Raw genomic sequence first — 24,690 nt, 5'->3', positions numbered from 1 at the left:
ACGAAGGGCAAGGGCCCAATTCAGCCAATGTGATAAAAGTACACATGGCTTACATTCATGCTCAAGTAATATTCAATCATTTGACTATTGAAAAATTCACATTCACTTAGGTCAAGTGCAGTAAAGTACACACTCGCCTATCAATAGTATAGTGATAATTGAAATGCATTTAACAGTCAAACAGGTAAATAACCCCACAATCAAGGCATTCAATTCACAAACACAAGGAACATTCACCACTTGACCTCAATGTTTCCACTTCAAACCCTGATTCGTCTTCTCAAGTCCTGTGGTCATATAAGTTTTCAAGAGTCTATTCATTTAAAGTCAAGATAATGAGAAAATATAAGTTTGAAACTTCACTTAACAAACATAGAAAATTGTAGGTTTAACTCTAATATAACTTCCGAAAGGGCCGCGGTTTCTTGTTCAAATCAAGGAAAAATCACATGTATGATAGGTCCATGTTTCAAGTATAATATGGAGCAAGAACATGTCGATTATAGTCAAAAATTTTGAAGACAATGAGACAAGATTTTTGAGGCACAAAACTGGAAATTTCGAGCAACAAAAATATGTTGGAGAAAACTCATTTTCCTTCTCTTGTCCTCTTTGTTTTGACTCAAATCCAAAATACAAGTGAAGATTTAGATATAACAAAGTATCTTGAGCAAAACCTTGCCAAAATCACCACAAAATTTTGGAAATCAAAGCAGGAAAATGGCCCTTTTCTAGCTGGCCAACTCTAATAGAAATTATAGCAAGTTTTTTCCAAATTTTCTAACAAAACTTCCAACTTCCAACCTTATTTTTTTGGCGAAACCACTATCAATCATGATATCATGTCATGACATATATGAACCATTTTCTTAGCAAACAAATCCATCAAAATTTCACATATTCAAAATTCTAAACTAAACTAGCTAGATTATGCACCAAAGCTAAAAATTGCAACATAATCTTGACAAACCATGAAATCTTCTGTAAAAGTCATGCCTTTTACCTTATAGAGTATCATCCATTAATTAGATGCAAAAACAAGTGAAGAAAGATAAGATTGCTATCAAGTTTACCTCTCAAATCCCACAAAACAAAGTTGAAAATTCACAACATAACCTGAAAATCATGAAATCCATTGTACAAGTCCTTCCTTTAGCTTCTGTAATATCATATATCAAATAAATTCAAAGATAAGGGAAGATTTCTATGAAAATTCGCCTCTTTACCTCCAAAACCTTAGATGGACAGCCAAGCAAGAAGTACTCAAGGGTTTCTTCCTCCAAAACTTCTCCAATAGTTTCTTTCCAAGTTTGATTCAAGGTTTGCTGGAGTAGACTAGGGTTTTCTCTTGTTTTCTCTCACTAATCAAGCTAGAAATCAAGGCTTGAAATTGGAGTTGGTTTTCCCCTCAAGAATTTTGGCCAAGACAAGATAAAGAAGGAAGAAATAGTGAAGAAAGAAAAGGAAAAAAAGAAAAGCTCAATAGAATTTCGGGGCCTCACAGGATTTGACTTTAATAACTTTGGACATTCTAGGATAATTAGAAAGAGGTTTCCTTAAAATTTTGTGAGGGATGGGATTTTCAAAAATGAGAAAAGGTTTTTTCAATTCTAAAGTTCATAAATATTCTAAACGATTCTTACGGGTTAGAGAAGGAGAGAAAGTTTTAACCCCTCCCTCCAAAAAATAAATAAATAAATAAAGAAACCCCTTAAACAACACTCATTTTTTTTCAAAAAAACTTTTTCCACTATCAAGTTTTTTAAAGGACACCCCAAGAAAATGCCCATTGATTTCTGTATATTAAATGGAAGATTTGGTACATAAGTCCTCACAAAATGAACAGTTCAAATTCACCCTTTCAATGAATTGGTCATGCTAACGGACCGTTTTTACTAATTAACAAAAATTCGCAGATGACCTGTCAGTAGATCTTAGCAACGTATGTTTCAAGAACTCTTTTCAGTCTCTACTCTCGGACAAAACTCTTCCAAAGTCCTAAAACACGCACAACACACACTGACTGGGCGGAAGGGAGGGAGCTGCAAGCAGAAGCAATGGATGCCTTGAGAAAGCAGGCCAGCAAGCTCCGAGAACAAGTTGCCAAACAGCAGCAGGTACCCCTATTTTTTATTTTTCTATATGCCAATACCCTGAATTATTTGCCCAGGAAAATGTGTGAAATTTTGAGTGGCTCTTGATCCAGTAGCAAAATTGGATTGCATAAGTGCATATTTTCTGGGATTGATCATAAGATTAAACATTTTGTCCAGAAGGGTTTCTTTCTCATATATCAAGAATATAAGTGATTTGCTTTCTAGAGAGGTTTTGGATTTTTGGGTTGATGGTTGATACTGAATTCTGTAGCGGGTTTGGCAATTTTATTCGTTTACATTTAATGAAGATAGAAAAAAAAATGGAACTTTCAGGCTGTGATAAAGCAATTCAGTGGCAGCGGATATGAGAGTTCAGATGTGATGGTAATTGATGAAGTGGAGATGCAAAGGCATCAGCAATTGGAGAAACTGTACAGGTCTACTCGTGCTGGAAGGGTAAACATTTTCTTGATATTGCACTAATCACAGTTTGATGCTAGTTCGTTAATGAAATTCCATGTAGATTATTTGAATTTCACGAGGTTATTTGGCGTGATTATTGATTGTGGGATGTTGGATCAGGTTACTTCTTGTATGCCTGAGTTAGTTGCTCAGTTTTGATTGAGCATTCATCTGGTCTTGTTGTCCCAATGTATTTGTTGTGGCCCTATTTATTCATCTGGTCTTGTTGTTATATAGATGTGATCAATCAAATGCTTAATTGACACTTTAAAAATCATTGAAATGTTGGGCTCATTTGGTGAACTTTTTCAAAACACTTATTCTCAGGCAATTGATGGGATTAATACTCTGGCATTTGATCTCTGCTTCTACCCCAAGCACTGTTACCAATCTAAAACTACCGTTTTCTAGTTTGTTCTGTCCCTGATTTGCCTATGATGACTGACACTTACTTTTAATATGTATATGAAATCAAATTTTGAACTTCGGAGTCCAAAGTCATCAGAATTTCATTTATTTGATTGGACGGAGTGACATTGGAGGCCATAATTGAAAAGGGCAGTGTTTGCATTTTCACTGGATTTTTGCTGGCTGGACCTTGTGTCTAAGTGTAACTGTGTTGTGCACCTAAATTACTTTCTTAAAGAATTAGTTTTCAGTTAAATTTGGTTTTGCTTTGTACATAGATGGAATTTTAGTTGGAATATTTTGATTGCAATTGACATGTATTAAAAAACGGTTTGTGTAGCAGAATCTCAATTGATCTGTATATTACTGATAACTTGGTATCTCTTTATAATACAATAAAAAAGCACTAATGTTATATACCTCAGTTTCACATTATGACAATTTAATTCTCTGTTCATTTTGGTTAACAGTAAGGTAATTCTTTTCATGAGGACCATGAACCCATGAACAGAAACCAAAAGGGTGGTAATTGGTAAACTGCTGCATTCCAAGTATAGTGCTTTAGCAGATTTTGAGATCACTTATTTGATCAATGAGTTTGAGGGTTCTGAGCTTCTATAACCATTCTTACATTCCTATAATATCTAGCTTAGATTACCTCTTTTTCAAAGTTTAAAATCTTTCATACTATATTTGCTTTAATTGAATATCAACATTTATCCATGCAGGATTTTCAGAAAGAAATCGTTAAAGCAGCCGAAACATTTACAGCCATAGGGTATAAGCATATTGAAGCAGGTTTGAATTTGATCTTCTCTGAACTTCTTTTATGGTATATCTATTCAGGAATGTATCTAAAAGTAGGGTCTTAAACGTTTATATTTGAACTGGTCCTTTTTCTTCTTGATGGCCCATTTGTGCTATCAGAATTATCTCACTTTGTTTGCTTTGAAATTTTGTTTAGGCAATAAATTATCTGAAGATTGTTGCAAATATGGAGTTGAGAATGGTCATGATGAAATCCTAGGTAAGGCTGCAACAATCTATGGTGATGCTTGTAAACATGTGGAAAAGGAGCAGGAAGACCTGAACAGGATGTTGTTTTCAGAGGTTGGTTGTCTGCATAACTGAATTAGAATTTCTATGGTAGACAAAGTAGCTGTAAAGATGTGGCGTTAGCATACATGTCTTCTAAACTAGCTGAAGTTGCTGAGTATTCACAATTAATACTGTGTTAAGAATTGTTTCACTTTATTCACAATCGTCTGTCAACCATTCACCCTGCTCTATCATTTTATATATTGTTGAGACTATGCTTTTATCCTTGCTTATTGGGTTGAAATCTTGCTGAAAAGTAATGGATTTAAGTTCCTTCATCCAAAAATGTCAAATTTAAAGTTGGCTGGCTAACACTGTTGGCACAGAAGAGGTTGAAGCTGATAACCGTGTTGACAATTTCCAAAAAGAAAATCTAAAATGATTACCGTAGGAGGTTTGTCATTTTTGCCCCTCTTTTGGTCCCCCTTGTATAACTGAAGTGATTGATGATCATCTATCCATTATGTCCAACTTTTATTACCGGCTTATGCGCAATTATCTTAGATGCTCCTCTGTGGAGAAGATCAATTGATCTTTTACTTTTCTTTCCTTCTACATAGGCATTAGGATTAACTTCTATCATATATCAGAATGCTGGTTTTTCTCTGTCTTAAGGTTATCAATCAATTGACCTGTACCAGTTGTTAAGATATTGAGTTTCTGTAGTTTAATAACAGTGTAGGATACAAGCTTTCATTTGCATACGGTTAAAATGATAGATATTGGTGGAGGACATTGCAGAAATGCTGATTACAGAATATAAGTTGCATAAGATAAAAGTAAGAAGAAACTTAGGAGAGAGCACTATTTACCACTGAATGTGAGCATTATTTCAACTCTGATGATAAGAAAAAATTGATAGATAGAAAGACTAGTGACTATGATTTAGTTTAGGTAAAAAACCGTTTTAGTCATGCCCGTTCATGCCACAAAATCAGTGCTCTACCATTGACCTTGTATTAATTCCTTGTTCAATTTAAGCGCATATTAGTTAAGCTAGGACCGCTAGATAAAAGCTCATGTGTCAAAGAAGAAACTTGCTGAGTATTTGCCCGACTTGTCATAAAAGATGATTGTCTGGTTGTGGATCTTTATGCTGGAGTCTGTACAATGTGTCAAAGAAGAAACTTGCTGAGTATTTGTCCGACTTGTCATAAAAGATGATTGTCTGGTTTTGGATCTTTATGCTGGAGCCTGTACAATGTGCGACTTTTAAGTGCTTACAGCAGTGTGACAAACACATAACTCTAAAGTTCCATTAAATGTGGTCAGCTGCATTTGGGTGGGTTTGGAGTTGGTACTTGTTTATCTATCGGTTTATGATGCTATGATCCTGGTTACTTTAGTACTTCTTCTTTTTAGCCCGAATATATTGATGAGTTTGGTTGTTTTTCTGACTTCTAGTACCATTCTTTTCAGTCCTGTTGGATTCAAGTACCTATGCATTCTGCTGTCATCTAATGTTCTATTTGTCTTTCCCTCTACCCAAATTTAGCTTCTGTTGCATTTACAGCTGTGATTTTCTTTTTCTCAGTTATCTTGATTGGTTAAGTTGTACCAGTGATTGTTACAAGAAATTCCATACTATAAATTACCATGAAAAGATATCAATTATCAATACAAGAGATTTTTCTAGTACAATTTAGAATAAAGACTATATAGGTTGATATTTGCATGCAATTAGAAGTGCAACTATTGCTTTTATAACTACATGTCATTAATTTATGGCTACAAAATATTCTTTTGTAACCAGGTTTTAGAACCCTTGCGAGCAATGACAACAGGCTCACCTTTGGAAGAAGCTCGGCATCTTGCTCAACGTTATAGTCGAATGAGACAAGAAGCTGAGACCCAGGTATTACAGATCCTTTTTTTTTTTTTTTTGCTTTTGAGCAGGTATTAGAAATCTTGGTATAACCTGTTTTTGATTATTCATAAAATCTCAGCTTTTTTGCTTTAGAATATGAGTATTTTAACCAGAAAAGCATGAATGAATTTCAAAAAGCGAACAGGCGGCGGAGGTTTCTAGAAGACAAGCACGAGTAAGGGAAGCTCCAATTCCAGAAAATGTAGCAAAGCTGCATGCAGCTGAAGCTAGAATGCAGGAGCTCAGAGCAAACATGGCAGTACTAGGCAAAGAAGCAGCTACAGCATTGAGTTCTGTAGAAGCTCAGCAGCAGAGGCTAACTTTTCAGAGGCTTGTAGCAATGGTATGAAAGATCTGTTACCATGCTGTTGGGATATTGAAGTTGCTTTGGTGGTTAATTATGAATTTTGTTTTAAGGTCGAAGGAGAAAAAATATATTACGAGAGGATAGCTGCTATTCTTGGTCAGATTGAAGCTGAGGTCGGTAATGCATTTCTTTTTTGATGAAAGGATGTTTAATGAGCAAAAAATTTTGGTTCATATAATTTTTATGGCAACAGTTGGTATCAGATAAGCAACGGAAAGAAGCTGCTCCTCCTGTAATTGCACCTGATCATGGATCTGAGAAAACCAAATACTTTCTGGCTGAGGTAACTAGTTATTTGTACACTTATAGCATTTGTCTTTCAATTATTAGTAAAGCAGGATTTGCTCACTTGTACTTGTTTCGTGCAGGCTAGGCATGCTTTTGATGCTGAGACTGAGAAGGAGCTGAGCTTGGCAGTGGGGGATTTCATTGTTGTTCGACAGGTTGCTTCACTCTCAAGTTAATTTCTTGTTCCTGTTTCTTTTAATTGAGGTTTAGCTTTACAGATCAGATAGAATTAGGTAAACTATACCTATAAGTGCCAGAGCAAAGACATTCCCCAACCCTAGAGAACCCTTGAAGCTGCTGACGAGTGGTTGCCTTTCATTCTCTATGACAACTTATACTCCCTGTTATCAAGAAACAGAATATCATTCAGGAAATAGAATTCCTCATTTTGTCCATAACAGAAAACAAAAAGATATCTTTCACAAAGCTCTCCTGGGCTGGGGTGAACCTGGGAGGGGCCTGGCTGCCCAAGATCCAAAAACTTGTCCTTTTCCTTTAAGATTTTGATAATAAGAATGCCTTTTAGAATTTGAAAATTTGCGCTGACGAATTCTTAATAAATTATACATTATGTCAAAAATCTTTTCAAGTGTAAGTTCTATACTATAGCTGTGGAAATTTAATCTTACTGCGCCTTCGATAATTAGTTTTAGAGCCTTAATTTTCACTGTTCAAGCTACAAAACATAAATCTGGAGGTGATATGGACAGGAAATCCATACTAAATATCTTAAAATACCTTGCTAGAACTTATTAAGTAGAAAGTATTTTCCCCAACCACCCTTCTTTCATTCTGACCACCAGCTTCTGCTCCCTCTGGTCAATAGAGCAAGTCCTTGCTCCATGCCTCTCTTTTCCCTGAAAAGCCCTAGTGCAATCTGCGAAATTGTTCCATCTCCTACAGCCACTGGCCCGCCGCTCCCCTCGCTGCCTGGCCCCAAATAGGACCCTTAACACCCAGACTCCCACTCAGAATACAGTCCACCCCATGACGATCCCCCACATCTGCATTGCAAATAAAATTCAACAACACAAACTCCTCATTTCATTGCCTCCTCTTCTGATGTCTAACTCCTAGGACATAAGTTTCAATCACCTCTTAAGCCACCAGTCCCCTTATCCTACCTCTGTGCAGAATAAAGATTACCAAGTTTTAGATCTTTATGTTAACATATTAGTTTTGCATTAGGACACAAGTGTTGCATACTTAATGGTCAATTTCCAGTTATATATCAATATGATTTGGCTTCTTGTACAATGTGTTTTTTCTGTATGTTTGTGTATCTAGCCTTGCATTTGTTGTTGATGTGGAGACGGTTGGTTGAGGAGAAGGTTGCGAGCCTGTGACAAATGGCTGCAAAGGAAGGAGGGTGGGGGGCTGGGCAGGGAGGGGATGGGCTGGTCAAGGGGGTTTGGATATTGCATGGTGGCAGGGGGGTAGGAGGTCAGGCAAAGATGGGAGTGGAGAAGGGAGGGCAGTTGAAGGAGGAGACTATGATTTGGGGAGTGGGGGAAAGGGGGACATGGTAGTTGGATTGTGGCATTTCTTGTTCTTCTCTTTTTGCTTTTGGAAGTTTGGTTTGAGTATACATGATGGTTACTGGCATTTTGCATATACAAGGGAGGTCAATCTTTGTAATGATGAAAACCATAGGGGAAGCCACTTAATTTTGATAAACCTCAAAGTACAATTTTGTAAATGTAAAATAACAAAAAATAAAGAAAGATGAAAGAATATGATAAAAGAGCAATAATGAGTTCAATCTTGAGTTAAAACTGACTTAAAGAAGTTATGTTGGTTAATTTATCCTTATTATCCTATGGTTTTAGGGAGATTAGTTCAATTTTGTGCAAGTTTTCTCAATCTTTGTTGGGGTAAGCCATAAGCATACAGATGATTCTGAATTAGATAAAGAGTGATTCTGAATTGGTCTGGATTTGTCCGTTGTTCTGATTTTGTGTTCTTTGTTGAGAGCATTCGTTTGCTGAAATTACTCTCTTTAGAGATCTGAATCCACAAGATTATCAGCCAAAACCAAAATCAAGTCAAACTCTATGCAGAACTGTAATTCCAGAAGATCTAGCCAGTGCACTCTTTAGTCACTATAAAAACAGTAAGTGGAAAAGTTGATTAGTTTGAGATTCTTCTATAGAATACAAAGGCACAACAGGATGACCTGATCTAAACTGAGAAGAGAGTGTTTGGGATTGAACTTATGTAAACTGTAAAACTCAGAGCAAGCGACACTGAAAATCAAAATTTGAGAAGTGAATCTTATCCCATAAACCCACCATAAACCAGTTTGAGTCCATGGAGGTTGTGCTTGTAATTAACAGGAAAGTGCAATGCTGTCTGTTTCTAAGGAGCACAGAAGCACAGGACAAATAGCTTATGTTCACCGAGCAATCAATTTGAGGGAAAGAGGGAAGGGGGCATGTAACAAGTTGCCCTAGTGGTTAACTATGCACATTTTATGTAACCAAAATGGAATTAAGCTTTATTTGCACCAAAAATTATTTCCAAGAGATCAAGCAAGCTTTAGTTGATACTACTCAGAAGATACTCTTTTCCTAAGGAATGTAAAAATAAGAAGCAAAATAATTAATGATAATTGGGAGGTGGGTTGAGGAATGACAGATGTGGCATGTAACACAATGCGCTTCCTTTTTGACAGATATGGGGTATTAAGGTTAAAGTTGCACATACATTCACTTTACCCTAGTGATCATGCTTGCGTGTATGTAATGCTCCATGCAATGATCACATTTTAAAATGCTTCATGAACCAAAACTTTGTTTTTTTGGTTGGTTGTAACTAAATTGATTTTGTATTTAGCTAATTGATAATGCACTATTATGAAATTGAGCAGTAATATCTTCAACAGAAATCGTACTAGTTTACTTGTATAGTGTTCTAAAGTTTCAAGACTTGTCCAGGTAAGCCCATCGGGATGGTCAGAGGGGGAATGCAGAGGTAAAGCTGGTTGGTTTCCATCTTCATATGTGGAAAGACGTCACCGCATTCCAACAGACACTGGGGCAGCAGAAGTTTTCTAGTTATACATTTGGCTGGTGAATTGAATTCCCTTCCTGGTTTGAAATGCAATTAGTCTGTCTCTATTTAATACAGCTCCAATTTGGTAGTGTTAGATAATGGTTGTTTATTCCATGTTCCTTATTCTATTTTGATGAGATTAGAAAGTAAGCAGAATATTGACGTATACTTGAAATGCATGTATCTTTAGTTTGCATCGTTTTGGGTGACATGTAGAATCTATCTGTATTTTTTTTGTTGTTACATGGTATCACATAATCTGGAAAACTATTTCATGAGAAAATGGTCTCTATGAATTTCCTATTCTTTCTTATTTTTTTGCTCTATCTGAAACAGAAGAGAGAACACAAATTTGATACATTGCCATTCTGGTTGTTCTTCTCTGAGTGTTGCTACGTCTAGTGGGTTGACTGCACAAGCATCTGTGCAACCTTTAGATGTATACGTTAATGTGCATGGGTATTGTTGTGCCTATTGTTGGAAAGAGTTCTGATGCTTATGGCTGGATTAAGGGGCTTTTAAGCTTTTCTAAGTTAGAGACATTGTGTGGTGATAGCAGCTGATTTAGTGTTATGCTGCTGAAATTGGTTTAGAAAGAATGTTAAATCTGAGAACATGCATGTGTTGATAAGGATGCAACCAAATCAAGTTTGTGTCAAAAGAAATGTTGTAAAACAAGATCAAAAAGCTTACGTTTGTATACTCCATCCAAAATGAGAAGGGTGTTCTCTGAAAATATTATAGTAGCCTTGCAGCTATTGTGGCTACTAACCAGTCATTATTCCAAAAGAATTAATTGAATTGAGCAGAGCCAAATATTTTGATTTGTGTTAACGAAGAACTTTCTCATCTTTGAATGAATGGTAAATAGCCTCTTCAACATTTTTCAATGGTTCAGAAGTTTGTACATATGTTGAAGTTTTGCTATTTGATAGCTTGAGATTTTGATCATTTGTTCAAGTTTGAATAAGCTCTTATTAGACAAATGGTAATCAAACTCAGCCTACTTCAGCTAAAAGAATTTATACTCACCGAGCACTAATAAAATAGGTTAACTAGCTGTAGAGTTGTTCATTTTTTTCTCAATTAACTTTGAACTCTAACGAAATTCTTTTAGTCAATTTATTAGTAGCTTGGTCATACTTTTTAACCCTATGTTGGCAATTTCATTTCTTAAGAAGCTGCAGGATGTAAACGTCAACAACTTCAATATGATTCTTGAATGAGCTTATTTCACAACTTCTATCCTTGAGCCAAAAAGTACTGGAAAGGTAGAACCAATCAGGCAAGTTCTACCCAGAAAAGGGATGGAATGAATTGGTTGAGAGATTGCACAATCTTCTTGCCACCCTTAGCCCGGAATTCCTTTCATATTCAACACATAGCAAAAATCTAAAAGTAGACAATTTTGAGATTTGCAATCACTCATTCTTCTATGAAGTTTAAGGACTAATGCCAATTTCCATTATTATGGAAGTAATAGCTAACTTTAGAATCCTGAATATCCAAAATAAAAGCTAAGACTGGGAATCAACAAAAGCACTAGGGATGTCCTGTGCTAATACATGCCCACAAGATGCAGCAAACACCAGCAACTGTTTAATCTCCTCCCCCCCCCCCCCCCTCTTTTTCTGGTTTCATTTTGAAGCCTATGAACAATTTCATGTTAAAATCTATTTAATGACTAGTATTATTTTCTTTCGGTTTTCAAATTCGGGGGATTCTTTTCATATATTTTAATCGTTTTCTTCGTACACGTAACACACGTTTAGACCTATCATTATTGTCTTATTACTCACCATTCTCTTAAAATCTATCAAATAGTAATGAAAGTATAACAAAATTTATCAACTACGTCAAGGGCACATATATATATATATATATTATATTTGACACAAACATTGATCTCAAATGAACTTCTAAAACAGTCACAAAAAGGGCTTAAAAAAAAAAGAGGCCTCCACCTGATAAAGGAGAAAGGACCTTAGGTCCTCATGAAACTAGTTTAGTAAAAAGGAGGCAACCTTTAAAGCAAATAAAAGATTACGATTATTACTTAAAATGGTGTTGGATTCTGTCGGTCTTATTTTGTTATTCTATTTAAGAATAGAGTAAATCTTTCCTACACTGACGGTGTATACACTATCATCGTTGGATTCATGACGGTGTATACACTGTGACAGGTTTTCCTTGTCTATGCTATTTAGGGTTAATATAACAACTTTCATATTTCTAATTTCTTTGGTTTATGTTTGTTGAATTTTAAGAGCAAGAATAAAATCCGGTGTTCCAAATCTGCTAATGAAATTGATCTTGAGACAGGATTTGTCTATTTGGTGACTTAATAAAAAATGGTCCAGGTCTTATAATAAAAAGATGGTCTAGGTGTTATTTTGGTGCAAAAGGATAATTTAATGAAAGCGTCGCCAAAAGAAATACTATTAGGGTTTACTCAAAAAAGAAAAAGAAAAAAGAAAAGTCTGGACTTAAACCGGCTAGTCTCCTATTCGCACGAGGAAAGAAAAAGATCCCTTCCTTAGTCTTTTATCCTACTTGGGCATTCCTAATACAAAATAAAACGAGAAGATTTGTTTGAATTAGGAATTAACAACATCTTGCAAGAGTTCCAACTAATCAGCGACAATTTCATGGGATGCGGGCGGGCCACTTCAAATCCCAAGGTATCCAGATGTTACCGCAAAAGAAGACGTGCCCACGTCATATTGACAGAAAATTTCACTTGTAACTCATTTGAATGGTAACTAACTTTTTAAAAATTAATATAAAAAACAAAATATGAGTAAAGTAAAGTCTATCAATTAATATAATATTTTGCCAAAATTAAAAAAAAAATATTCACAAATATGATAGCATAATTAGCCTTCTATCACATATTAAATGCCAAAATTACCCCAAGGCAAAATAGATGATACTTTTTGGATAATATTTTTTTTAATACACTATCAGCGTTGCAAGAATTTCATTACACTAGTGGGATTATATACATACTAATGATTTTCATTTAAATTTAAAATTCAGTTTTTGTACACGTGACATCTACATCGATTAGTGTCAAAAAAAATCTCTATGCTACTAGTGCATAAAATATTAATCTCTTTTTTAATGTACATCTCTATGAAGTTTTAAAATTTCCAAAAATGACAAATTCTAACATGGTTTAAAGCCGTTGCCTTTCTTGTCTGTAATTCAGATCCAACAAATTTTATTCATTTTTGTTCAAGCGAGACTGTAAGCCTCAAAAGTGAAGAAGGGAAAGGGAGGGGATTTTAGTAACAATCCTACCAACTGAATTAGATCATTAAAAGGCATTTAAATGGTCAAGTTTTGCCCAAATTGCTAATGTTCTTTTTTCCTTTTAAATCACTATATGCAAATGACTAGAAGTGATTAAAAGCAAAATTCAAATTGCATAGCAACATATATTTACTTATATAGAGAAACAAACAAAATGGGAGGAGTTTCAAGCACATGCAAGGCTGAGTGTTAGATGGTGATGAAATTTTTAAATAAAATAGAATTAGTTGAATATAACATTATGTTTTCTTATGAACGGCACTTTTAGATTAATTTTGTCACTTGAAAAGAATAATTGTATTAAATTTATGTTATTCTCGATCCCTCTTTTGTTTTTTATTATTCTTTGTAGCATATTGTCTCTTAACTTTTGAATTCATAAATTTTAGGGATAATTTTAGAAACCTCCTCTAAGGTTTTTGACAACCCTGAAGTTTGTAAAATTATACAAACCTCCCTTGAGATTAAGTTTTTGATAACAAAATTAGTCCAATTAGAAAAAGTAACATTAAAAAGTATTTTAAGGAGAGAGATGAAACTTTTATTCCATAAATACCTCTTATGCATGCATATAATTTGTATTAATAGAAGAATAAAAATAATTAAAAGTTAAAAATAATTAATATACACATTTCACCACTCAAAAAGTTTACATTTAATAAATTAGATAATACAAATAAGCAACAAAACTCCACTAATGATCACAAGATTCAGTAGAATGGACTAGTCATCCCTTTTAACATGATGTTTGCTATAATTCTTGTGATTTTGAACAAAAAAATATTTGAATATTTGAAAGAAAGGAGGGAAAAAAGGCAAAATTTGAAATTTTTTCGTTCAAAATCTCAAGAATTATAGCAAACGTCATGTCAAAAGAGATGACTAGTTTGTTTTGTTAAATCCTGTGATCATTAGTATCCTAAATTATCCCTATATTTTAATTGCATATCATGGACATGCATTGGAGTTTGGATTGGCTCTAATGCATCTAACTGAAATCCTACTTTTTGATGCTAATCAACATTTTCATTATTGTTTGAATACAAATTCCGTGGAAACAAGTTAGGCAATCTAGTGGAAGCACAAAACGTATACAAAACGGTTTAGGCCCACAAATCAAGAATTCTCTAGCAGACCCCTTCTTTGGAGCCTAAATTTTGGTGTCCTTTATGTTTCATAAGGAAAGAAAAATATAACAATCCTTTTTAAAAGCCTGAACTTCAGAACATTTTATCTTTGTTGAAGAGATATTAATTAGAATTTGACTTAAAAACCATATACGTTTGCCTATGAAGCTCTCCTAAATGGAGTTACACATTAATTTCTTGGAAACAAAGTTAGGCGCACGTTTGCCGAACATAAATTTTAGGTTCATAGCCTACTACAATCAAAACTTAGCAGTTTAGACTTTTCTCAAATTCAATATAAAGTGGAAGAAAAGTCAACAATTGATCTGCATTGTTTGCACTAAACCTCCGAATTCTCGCTTTGAATTTTAAATTTCAAAATATGACACTTTAATCTCTAAATTATAAAATTTGTCATACTTTAGTTTCTAAAGTATAGAACTTGTCCATTTTAATCCCTAATGTATTAAATATGCTCAAATTTAGTCCCTAAAGTATACCCATAGACATAAAATCTATCTCACTTCCTTAATGATATTTACTTAAGTGAGACAAATTTTATAGTTTAAGAACTAAAGTATCCATATTAAAGTTTTAAGGATCAAAGTGAAAATTTGGGTATAGTTGGAGGGTATAAAATGGAATTAACCATAAATAAATCCTTTCCTCCCATCATAGCGCATCCTAAGTATGTGCTCCGTGCTCGCCCGCCCGTTTTCTTTTCTAGTTGGACGCATTGATCGAAAGCTGTAGAAAGCTATAGTCCAAGAGGCAATGGACAAAGATCTTTTATAGCTAGTTTGGGAGATGGGATTTGATAGGAAAAGAAAAGAAAGTGGGAGGAAGAAATATTTTTCTTTCATTTGTGAGTTTACTCATGACAGAAAACAAAGGATTTGGCCTAATTTGGAGGGATTTAGTGTGCTGTTACAGTTGGAAAATTTTTCCGCCTGCTTATGGCCTGATTTAGATTGAATGTCAAAGAAAGCCTAAAATTTTTTCACAATACCAATTCTATCCTTAGATGAGCATCAAACTAAATTTTACTGACATATATATTCAAAATTATTCAATTTTCTTTCCTAAACTCCCAAATAACATCAAAATCGCTACAATTCTTTTCTCTTATTTTCTTTTCTTTCATAACTTAAGTTTTCTCATCTTTTCTTTTATATCCTATGCTCCCATACTAGCCATTAAAGAGCTTCCCACCGGAGGAATTTTTTCAATGGAGACACTGGCTGAGAATCCATTGGGTACCCCTGGAGGTTGAGGCAATGTAGCAGAGTTTGATAAAGAAGGATCCACACTTTTCTCACGCAGCAATGAGCAGTTCGTTCCAAGACCCCAACCCTCGTATAGATATGGTTGTTTTGGAGGCTCAGTTTTTTTTTTTTTTTTTTGTATCTTTATGTTTTAGGAAATTAGAAATACAATATTAATCCTCCTTAACCCCCTTTTTTTTGGTGGATTTCCTTGTCCTATAAAGGATAATTTAGATTAGATGCTTATACATGAATTGCACTTGTCTAGAAAGAAATTTAAGGCCAAGCCCTTCGTGCGCTTAGATTGATAATATTACGGCAAAAAACCAAATGAAATCGCATAATTAATGCTATGTTAAGCCTATTTCGCTGGATTGAAAGGAAAAGGGGAAGAAATGCCAAAGATTCGCCACTTGCCAATCTTAGAACTTGTCCATTTTAATCCCTAATGTATAAAATATGTTCAAATTTAGTCCCTAAAGTATACCCAGATAGGCATAAAATCTATCTCACTTCCTTAATGATATTTACTTAAGTGAGACAAATTTTATAGTTTAAGAACTAAAGTATCCATATTAAAGTTTTAAGGATCAAAGCAAAAATTTGGGTATAGTTGGAGGCTGTCAAATGGAATTAACCATAAATAAATCCTTTCCTCCCGTCACACCGCATCCTAAGTGCGTGCTCCGTCTGTTTTCTTCTCTAGTTGTACGCATTGATGAATTGATAGATTGCAATTTTATCATTTATTTTATTATTATTTTTTCCTATTACCTGACCCAATGTGGATTAATTGTTGGATTCTACTCACTTTTAGTATTTTGCATTTATTTCAGGGAGTCGAACGAAAATAGGATAACAAGTGCCAATTTTACAGAAAAGGAGTTCAAGTCACAGAGCTTATCCCAGGGGCATTGTTGGCAAAGGAAAACTTCTGCCCATTTTGGTAATTGCTGGGGAGGAGAGCGCAGAGAGCCTTTTTTTTCCGGGGAGCCGCCGCATATCTAAGAGATTAGAGAAGAAAATTAGAATTAGGAACAGGGGATGAGCACTACCTTTAATCTTTGAGCTTTGACTTTTCTTTTGTCACCGTAGTAGCTTTTCCTTCTTCATATAAAGACCTCTAGCTTAGCTTTTTCTTTTTGGACTTTTCCTTCTTAGCTTTTGGTAGTGGAGTTTTACTAAGCATGTCAGGAGCCTTACGGAGAATTGAATCATTCTCTGTAGTTGCTGGTTTTTCCTTATTCAATCGAACAAATTGAATTCTCACGAACAAGGCCAATGGCCGCTACTGTTGCTTCAATTTCCTGTGGATTTTGTTCATTAAATATGAACTAATTTTTTTACTCTAGTCAAGGAACAACGGAGACTTTGGTTCGCCTAAAAATTGTGAAATCGATTTAATTTTATTTTTTTCTATTATTTATTGATATTCGCATATTCCTTGATTACAGTACTTATGATTATTTAATTAATTGATTGTCTTGGATCTGGATAATTAATTAACTTTATAATCTATTGTCAATTAGGGCATTAAACCCGTAATTGTTTAATTGCTTCAAAATAGTGTCAACTGGTATGATTAGATTTGTGTCAGGGGAATACGCGGGTTAATCTAAAATAACCCTGGTAGTACGTTATTTGATTAGAATAGAGTTCCTCTAATATGTAAGGCAATTGGGGAATTAAATCTTACGGGCGTACCTAAGATTATTTTTCAATTAGGACAGTGATTAACGGGTGTACCTTAATCATCGGCACAGTAAGGAGGGGTTGACTGTCATCGCTTGTTTGACAGTTATAACCTATTTATTAGTAAGTAATTGGAATTGCCTTTATTTCAATGATCAATTAGGTGAACCATTGTTGAAGTTATTTCTTGGCTAGATCATTAGTTATCATTCATTTGACTTTAGTAAATTATTATTTAATTTTTAGTAGTTTCTTGGATTTTATTTACATTTATTTGATTGTTACCTTCTACACAAAAATACCCCCCTGGTTACTGTGAATTTGAAAAGAAATAGTTACACCCAATCCCTGTGGATTCGACCTTACTTACCACTATTTACAAAAATTAACTTTAGTTGAGCAGGTTTTTATTATTGTACAGGCCCAATACCCTGTCAATTTTTGGCGCCGTTGCTGGGGACTGGTACCGAGTTAATTTGTTTCTTTTTGAGTTCATCTTGTTTTCATTTTCTATTTATTTTTCTCTTATTTTTTTATATAGTTTATGGCTGCTAACATTCCGTATTTTGATGATAGACTGGACTTTATTCCTGAATAGGGTTATGAGACTCGTGTTTTTCCTAATGATCAATTGGCTGTTGCAAATTGTGGAACTTATTTTGCTTCAAGTTATTCAACCGACATATGCCCTGCATTTCAAGGTAACCTAAGTGTTCTAATTGATACTTTTGGAGATTTTTCACCTCGATTTCAAACGTGGTATGACCTTTACTCAAACAGGTATGATCAAGGATGGTGGGATAATTTCAATTTTAATTGTGCGACCGGGCCAATGGATTTTCAACAGTAAGAGTCTCAATAACCACCATCCATATCAGGTATGTCTCTTGAAGAAATGATTGAATTACTAGCTACTAATACATATCAATTTCATCAGGAGACACAAACGAGTATTCGTAATATGGCGGATCAAGTGCAACTATTGACATCGAGGATGGCGGATCAATTGCATCTATTGACATCCAGGATAATGCAATTAGCTTCTCACATGTGTGAAGAATTACCCTCACAGACCAACATCAACCTTGAAAAAGATGAGAGTGCAATTATCCGGGCAAATAACATGGAACTGCAAGAGTTTCAAGAAAACGGATCTAAAGATGCAGTTGAAAAGGAAGCTGAAATGCAAGAAATGAGACTTCAGTATCAACTCGTTCAAGTGAATGAATCCAATGAACAATCTCCAAATGCGGTGACATCTCCTCCATTCCTTAATCAATATTCTCCTAACTCTTATTCTTCAATTCCTGTTAGCGAAATTGACTTTATTAAACCAGAAAATTTTGAATTTCATGACAGGAAAAAATTAAGAGTAGCGATGGCAAGATATCTTAGACCAATAAATGCACGTGAGGGAGAAGTGAATGGAGAATTCAAATTATCGTTGACTTGTTTGGCACCATTTACTAGTCCATGGAAGACTGTAGCTCGTGTGCTCAAGAATTACTCTATTTACGAGGGTTATCAGAATTATATAGAGGATGAAGTATTAAAACGAGCCACAAGATTTTATCCTCCCTGAACAAACATGACAATGTTTAGTCAAAGACGTAAAAGAAAGGCCCTCATTGGGAGGCAACCCAATTTCTTTTAGTTATTTGTTCGATTTTGTTTGATAGTTTAAATATGTTTTTTTTGAGTTTGACTGATTTTTTGCTTCAATTTTCGTTTTTGATGATTCGTAGCTAACTATTTGACATGACGCGCCCGCATCAACTGGGCGCATGGCACATTGCGATTTCCTGGTGCTTAGTAAAAAGGGTTTCGATCTCCTTTACGTGCCCGCATCAAGTCATCCGAAGAGCTCATCGTCAGAAGGGTTCTGACCCTCATGACGTGCCCGCGTCAAGTCACCTGGAAAACTCTTCACTTCGTTCCTTCATGATGTGCCCGCGTCATATTCGCGGAAAAGACGGGCATTCAAAACCTCAGAAAATTTTGATTTCCTTTTAATTTCAAATTTTGAAATAATACATTTTGCCTAAAAAAAATTAAAAAATTAAAAATTAAAAATTTTTTTTTAAAAAAATGTTTTGAAAATCTTTTTTCCTGTTTAGCCGTAACTTCAAATTTTGAAAATCAACATTCTCGAAAAAAAAAGAAAAAAAGAAAAAACCAAAATCTATTTTATTTTTATTTTTCTCTTTTATTTTTCTTCCTTTCTTTCCTTTCTTTCTTTCTTCCTCTTTTCTTTCGTTCTTCTCCCTTGTTTCTTCCTCTTGTGCGACCGAAACTCCGCACGCGGCCGCCTTTTCAATCCGTAGCCGCGCCGTTGTCCATCGCCGCCTTCCACTCTCATCACCACAGTGCGCCTACTCTCCACCCTCTCCTGGTGTCCGCATCTCCAATCTCTCTCCAACACCTCCAGTCTCTCCCTCTCCTCGCAACTCTCTTTTTCCCCTGCCCGCTGCCGCTATCGGTGTCCGAAGCCCAGGCGACGCGCGTCTCTCCTCGTCGTTCTCTCTCCTTGCCGCCTCCTCCTTCATCGAGACCGCGCCAGCCGCCTCCAACTGTCGCGCCACCGCCGCTGCTGAAGACCGCGAGCCGCGCCGCCATCGCACCAGCATTACTCACCCCACCGCCTCCAAGCTCCGTAGCCGTGCCGTCACCCACGGTCTTTGTACCCTCCAGCCACGCAGCTCACACTCCACCTCTCGCACGCCTCCACCAGCAGCCTCGCTCGTCTCACCACCTGTCCATCTTTGACAGGTGGAGGTATTGAAATTTCTCCCTCGTTAATCTTTTTCTGGGTCTCAAATTGCTGGATTGTGTTGCCGTTTTCTTGGGTTCCTTGGTGCATAATAGTAGAAGGTGACTAGCTTGTTTTTCACTTGTGCTTTGTTTGGGGCTTCTATAAGCATTTTTGGGTTGGTCATTGTCGTTGCCTTTGGCAGTTCATTTGTTTGGGAGTATTTGGGGGGTGATTTGGGAATTGATTACCAATTGATTCTCATTTTGATTTCTTCAAATTTTCGGTACTGATCGGTGTGTTTGGATTTATCAAGTGATTTATCAAGTGATTTCGGTGCGTTCACCAGTGGCACTGGTTGCGGTAGTTGCCCTGCTTTGTTCTTGTCCGAATTTTGATCTGCTATTGCTGGAATTGTCGATTTTGCGTTGCGACATTCACTGTCCAATTGGAGACTTTGTTGAGATTTTGGGTGGACAGAGTTTTGCATTTGTTGGTTGAATTGAGTTATGATGTCTCAGAACTTGGATGCGTACTTCCACTACATCGGTTTCCCTCCACCGTTCCCGCCTACCCCTCAGCCACTCGAGAGGGAAGTTTCATTGTCCTCTTCACTTTATTTACTTTATTACCTCCATTGAGGGCAATATAGGATTTAGGTGTGGGGGGAGCAGTTATGGTGCTAGTTTTTCTAGTTTTTAGTTTTCAGATGTTCTTCTTTTGTTTTTAGTTTGTTATTTGTCTAGTCTTCGTTTACTTTCTTTTTTTAATGAATACCAAAGTTTGATATTGGATTGTTGACTCTATGTCTGCTATTGCCAAGTTTTAGTGATGAAAGTGTATCAAGTGGATGTGGTTGAGTTCGAGAATATCTCTTTGGTAAATAGCGAGGACTGTGTGACTTTTATGATTTTTGATTAACTTTTCTAGACATAGGGAATGATTGTTGGCATTTTCATGTGAATTAGTCTGGTTATTAACTCTAGTTCTCCATGTTTGAAGAAATGAGGCTAGCTGCTGCTAATTTTTTTTTTTTTTGCTGTGTTATTTTGAATTATTGTGTTATTTGGCTGTGAATAAAGTTGACTGTACTCCGCTAGTCTTTACTACTGAGTAACCGGGGATCCTCACCTAAAGTGTCGATTTTCGCGTCAAAAAATAGTAATTTCAATGAGTGCGTGGTCATATAGCGATAAGAGTTGAGTAACCGGGCTCCTTCATCTTAAAAATGCTGGAGTTCGTGTCAAAAGGCTCCAATGGCTAGAGACCAAGTTTTTTGTGTTATCAACAAAAAAAAAAGAGGAAAAAATTCGAAAACGTGAAAAACAAAAAATGAAAGTGGTGTTAGTGTGTGACAGAAGTTAGCTTGCCGATTTATGGATCTAATGTTGAGATTTTGGTTAATATTTGGACCACTTGCTGATATTGTGCGTCATTCCTTTTTCTTAGATTAGTTAACCTGGAATTGAAGGAGTCTGTGGTTTAGAAGCTAACCGGGGTGGTGTTTCTCGGATTTTGATCACCGCTGCTTGATATATGTTTTTTCCTTGATATCTTGGTAATATGGTAGATGGAGCAATGGCCATTATCAAATATTGGTGTTTGTTTACTGTTCTCATACTTGAGAACAAGCATGGTTTAGGTGTGGGGGAATTGATAGGTTGCAATTTTATCATTTATTTTATTATTATTTTTCCCTATTACCTGATCCGATGTGGATTAATTGTTGAATTTTACTCACTTTTAGTATTTTGCATTTATTTCAGGGAGTAGAACGAAAATAAGATAACAAGTGCTAATTTTACAGAAAAGAAGTCCAAGTCACAGAGTTTATCCCAGTCCGGTTCGGTTCGTTGTTAGGGTTGACCATGCTAGAAAACTAGTCCAACCGTAAAACCGTCGAAACCGGATTGAACCGGTTTTTTCGGGTTTTCAAGTTTTCCTTTTTTTTTTTTGACGTTTTACAAAATGTAGCTTTCAAGATTTGAACTCATCACGTTTGTAATAGATGACCAATATAGTAACCATTATACTATCACATCTTATTAATTTTTTTTATAACTTATTTATATAAAACAAACACTAATATTTCTTTTTTCCATTTTTCTTATAAAATCTCATCTTCTCATGGCTCTTTTTTTTTAATCTTCAACTCTCTCTCTCTTTTTCTCTATCCTCTTTTCTTTTGTCACTCTCTTTTTAATCAAACATCTTTATTTTTAATTTATTGATGTTTTCTTACATCTTTTAATTTTATTTTTGTCCATTAAATTAAAAAAGTTAAAAAAGAATTATTTTTCTCAACCCAAATTATTTAATGCCACAACCACTTACTTTTATCTCATTTTTTGTTTCTTATCAAGTTTGCATTTCTATTTTCGATTCTATTGACTTCTTTCGAAATCCAAATTTTCTTTTTTAAATTGCAATATTTAAATCCCAAAACGTAAATTAAAATTTAAGTTCACAATATCTAAATTCTCATAGACGTGAATTTTGTATAATTTCAAAATATTGTGATATTTTTGGGTTGGATTTAAGATTTTTTGGTAGATATAATTGAAATTGAGATGAAATTTATTTGTTTTAACTTATAATTCAAAAATAAATAATTTATTTTTAAAAATCCAAGTTATTCAAAAATAGTAAACTTTTTATCATGTAAAGTATTAAATTAGTCTATTACATGTCTTATTTTGTGCATATATATATTTATATAAATTATTTTTTTTAAAATTCATTGAACCAAAGTTGAATCGGTCCGATCGGTTGAACCTCAACCCTTTCATTTCACCGGTTCAATTAACGATCTGATTTTTAAAACATTGGAATTAGGAACAGGGGATGAGCACTACCTTTAATCTTTGAGTTTTGACTTTTCTTTTGTCACCGTAGTAGCTTTTCCTTCTTCATATAAAGACCTCTAACTTAGCTTTTTCTTTTTGGACTTTTCCTTCTTAGCTTTTGGCAGTGGAGTTCTCCTACGCATGTCAGGAGCCTTACGAAGAATTGAATCATTCTGTGTAGTCGCTGGTTTTTCCTTATTCAATCGAACAAATTAAATTCTCACGAACAAGGCCAATGGCCGCTACCGTTGCTTCAATTTCCTGTGGATTTTATCCATCAAATATGAACTAATTTTCTCACTCTAGTCAAGGGACAACGGAGGTTTTGGCTTGTCTAAAAATTGTGAGATCGATTTAATTTTATCTTTTCCTATTATTTATTGGTATTCGAATATTCTTTGATTGCAGTACTTACGATTATTTAATTAATTGATTGTTTTGGATCTGGATAATTAGTTAACTTGATAATCTATTATCAATTAGGGCATTAAACTCGTAATTGTTTAATTGACTCAAAATAGTGTCAACTGGTATGATTAGATTTGTGTCAGGAGAATACGCGGGCTAATATAAAATAACCCTGGTAGTGCGTTATTTGGTTAGAATAGGGCTCCTCTAATACGTAAGGCAATTGGGGAATTAAATTTTACGGGCGTACCTAAGATTATTTCTCAATTAGGGCAGTGATTAACGGGCGTACCTTAATCACCGGCACACAGTAAGGAGAAGTTGACTGTCATCGCTTGTTTGACAGTTATAACCTATTTATTAGTAAATAATTGGAATTGCCTTTGTTTCAATGATCAATTAGGTGAACTATTACTGAAGTTATTTCTTGGCTAGATCATTAGTTATCATTCATTTGACTTTAGTAAATTGTTATTTAATTTTTAGTAGTTTCTTGGATTTTATTTGCATTTATTTGATTGTCACATTCTACACAAAAATACCCCCTGGTTACTGTGAATTTGAAAAGAAACAGTTACACCTAATCCCTGTGGATTCGACCCTGCTTATCACTATTTACAAAAATTAATTTTAGTTGAGTAGGTTTTTATTATTGCACAGGCCCGACACCCTGTCATTGATCGAAAGCTGTAGAAAGCTTATAGTCGAAGAGGCAATATACAAAGATCTTTTATAGCTAGTTTGGCAGATAGGATTTGATAGGAATAGGAAAAAAAGTGGGAGGAAGGAATATTTTTCTTTCATTTGTGAGTTTACTCACGACAAAAAACAAAGGATTTGACCTGATTTGGAGGGATTTAGAGTGCTGCTTGAGTTGAAAAATTTTTTTACCCACTTATGGCCTAATTTGAACGAACGAAACGTCGAAGAAAGCCCAAAATTTTTTCGAAATATCAATTCTACCTTTAGATGAGCACTAAACAAAATTTTAATGATATATATATCCTAAATCATTCTATTTCTTTTTTAACCTCTCAAATAATATCAAAATCGCTACAATTCTTTTCTCTTCTTTTCTTTTCTTTCCTAACTTAAGTTTTCTCATCTTTTCTTTTATATCCTATGCTCCCATACTAGCCATTAAAGAGCTTTCTACCGGAGGAATTTTTTCAGTGGAGACTCTGGCCAAGAAACCATTGGGTACCCCTAGAGGTTGAGGCAATGTAGCAGAGTTTGATAAAAAAGGATCCACACTTTTCTCACGCAGCAATGAGCAGTTCGTTCCAAGACCCCAATTTTGGAGCCTCAGTTTTTTTTTTTTTTTTTTTGTATCTTTATGTTTTAGGAAATTAGAAATACAATATTAATCCTCCTTAACCCCCTTTTTTTTGGTGGATTTCCTTGTCCTATAAAGGATAATTTAGATTAGATGCTTATACATGAATTGCACTTGTCTAGAAAGAAATTTAAGGCCAAGCCCTCCCTGCGCTTAGATTGTGGGGGTGGGGGGTTGATAATATTACGGCAAAAAAACCAAATGAAATCACATAATTAATGCTATGTTAAGCCTATTTCGCAGGATTGAAAGGGAAAAGGGGAAACTTGCCATTCTTCCACCTTAAATGACGTGAACCAACAAAAAGGATAT

At 35.1% G+C, this 24,690-nt stretch overlaps 1 protein-coding gene across 1 annotated transcript; it reads left to right on the top strand.

The window, feature by feature from the left end:
• Positions 1 to 1,819: 1,819 nt before the first annotated feature.
• On the top strand, positions 1,820 to 9,838 carry LOC113709221 (SH3 domain-containing protein 3-like). Its single transcript, XM_027231929.2, has 10 exons — positions 1,820 to 2,117; positions 2,430 to 2,552; positions 3,695 to 3,764; positions 3,931 to 4,076; positions 5,818 to 5,919; positions 6,077 to 6,274; positions 6,349 to 6,411; positions 6,492 to 6,581; positions 6,667 to 6,741; positions 9,523 to 9,838. Exons 1-10 carry the CDS (start codon positions 2,058 to 2,060, stop codon positions 9,640 to 9,642), a joined length of 1,047 nt encoding a protein of 348 aa, XP_027087730.1. The 5' UTR covers positions 1,820 to 2,057; the 3' UTR covers positions 9,643 to 9,838.
• The last annotated feature ends 14,852 nt before the right edge of the window (positions 9,839 to 24,690 follow it).

The sequence above is a fragment of the Coffea arabica genome, chromosome 9e (assembly GCF_036785885.1).
Source record: "Coffea arabica cultivar ET-39 chromosome 9e, Coffea Arabica ET-39 HiFi, whole genome shotgun sequence".
Classification (NCBI taxonomy): Eukaryota; Viridiplantae; Streptophyta; class Magnoliopsida; order Gentianales; family Rubiaceae; genus Coffea; species Coffea arabica.
Note: the sequence above shows the minus strand (reverse complement) of the source record. Positions and strands in the feature narration are given on the sequence as shown.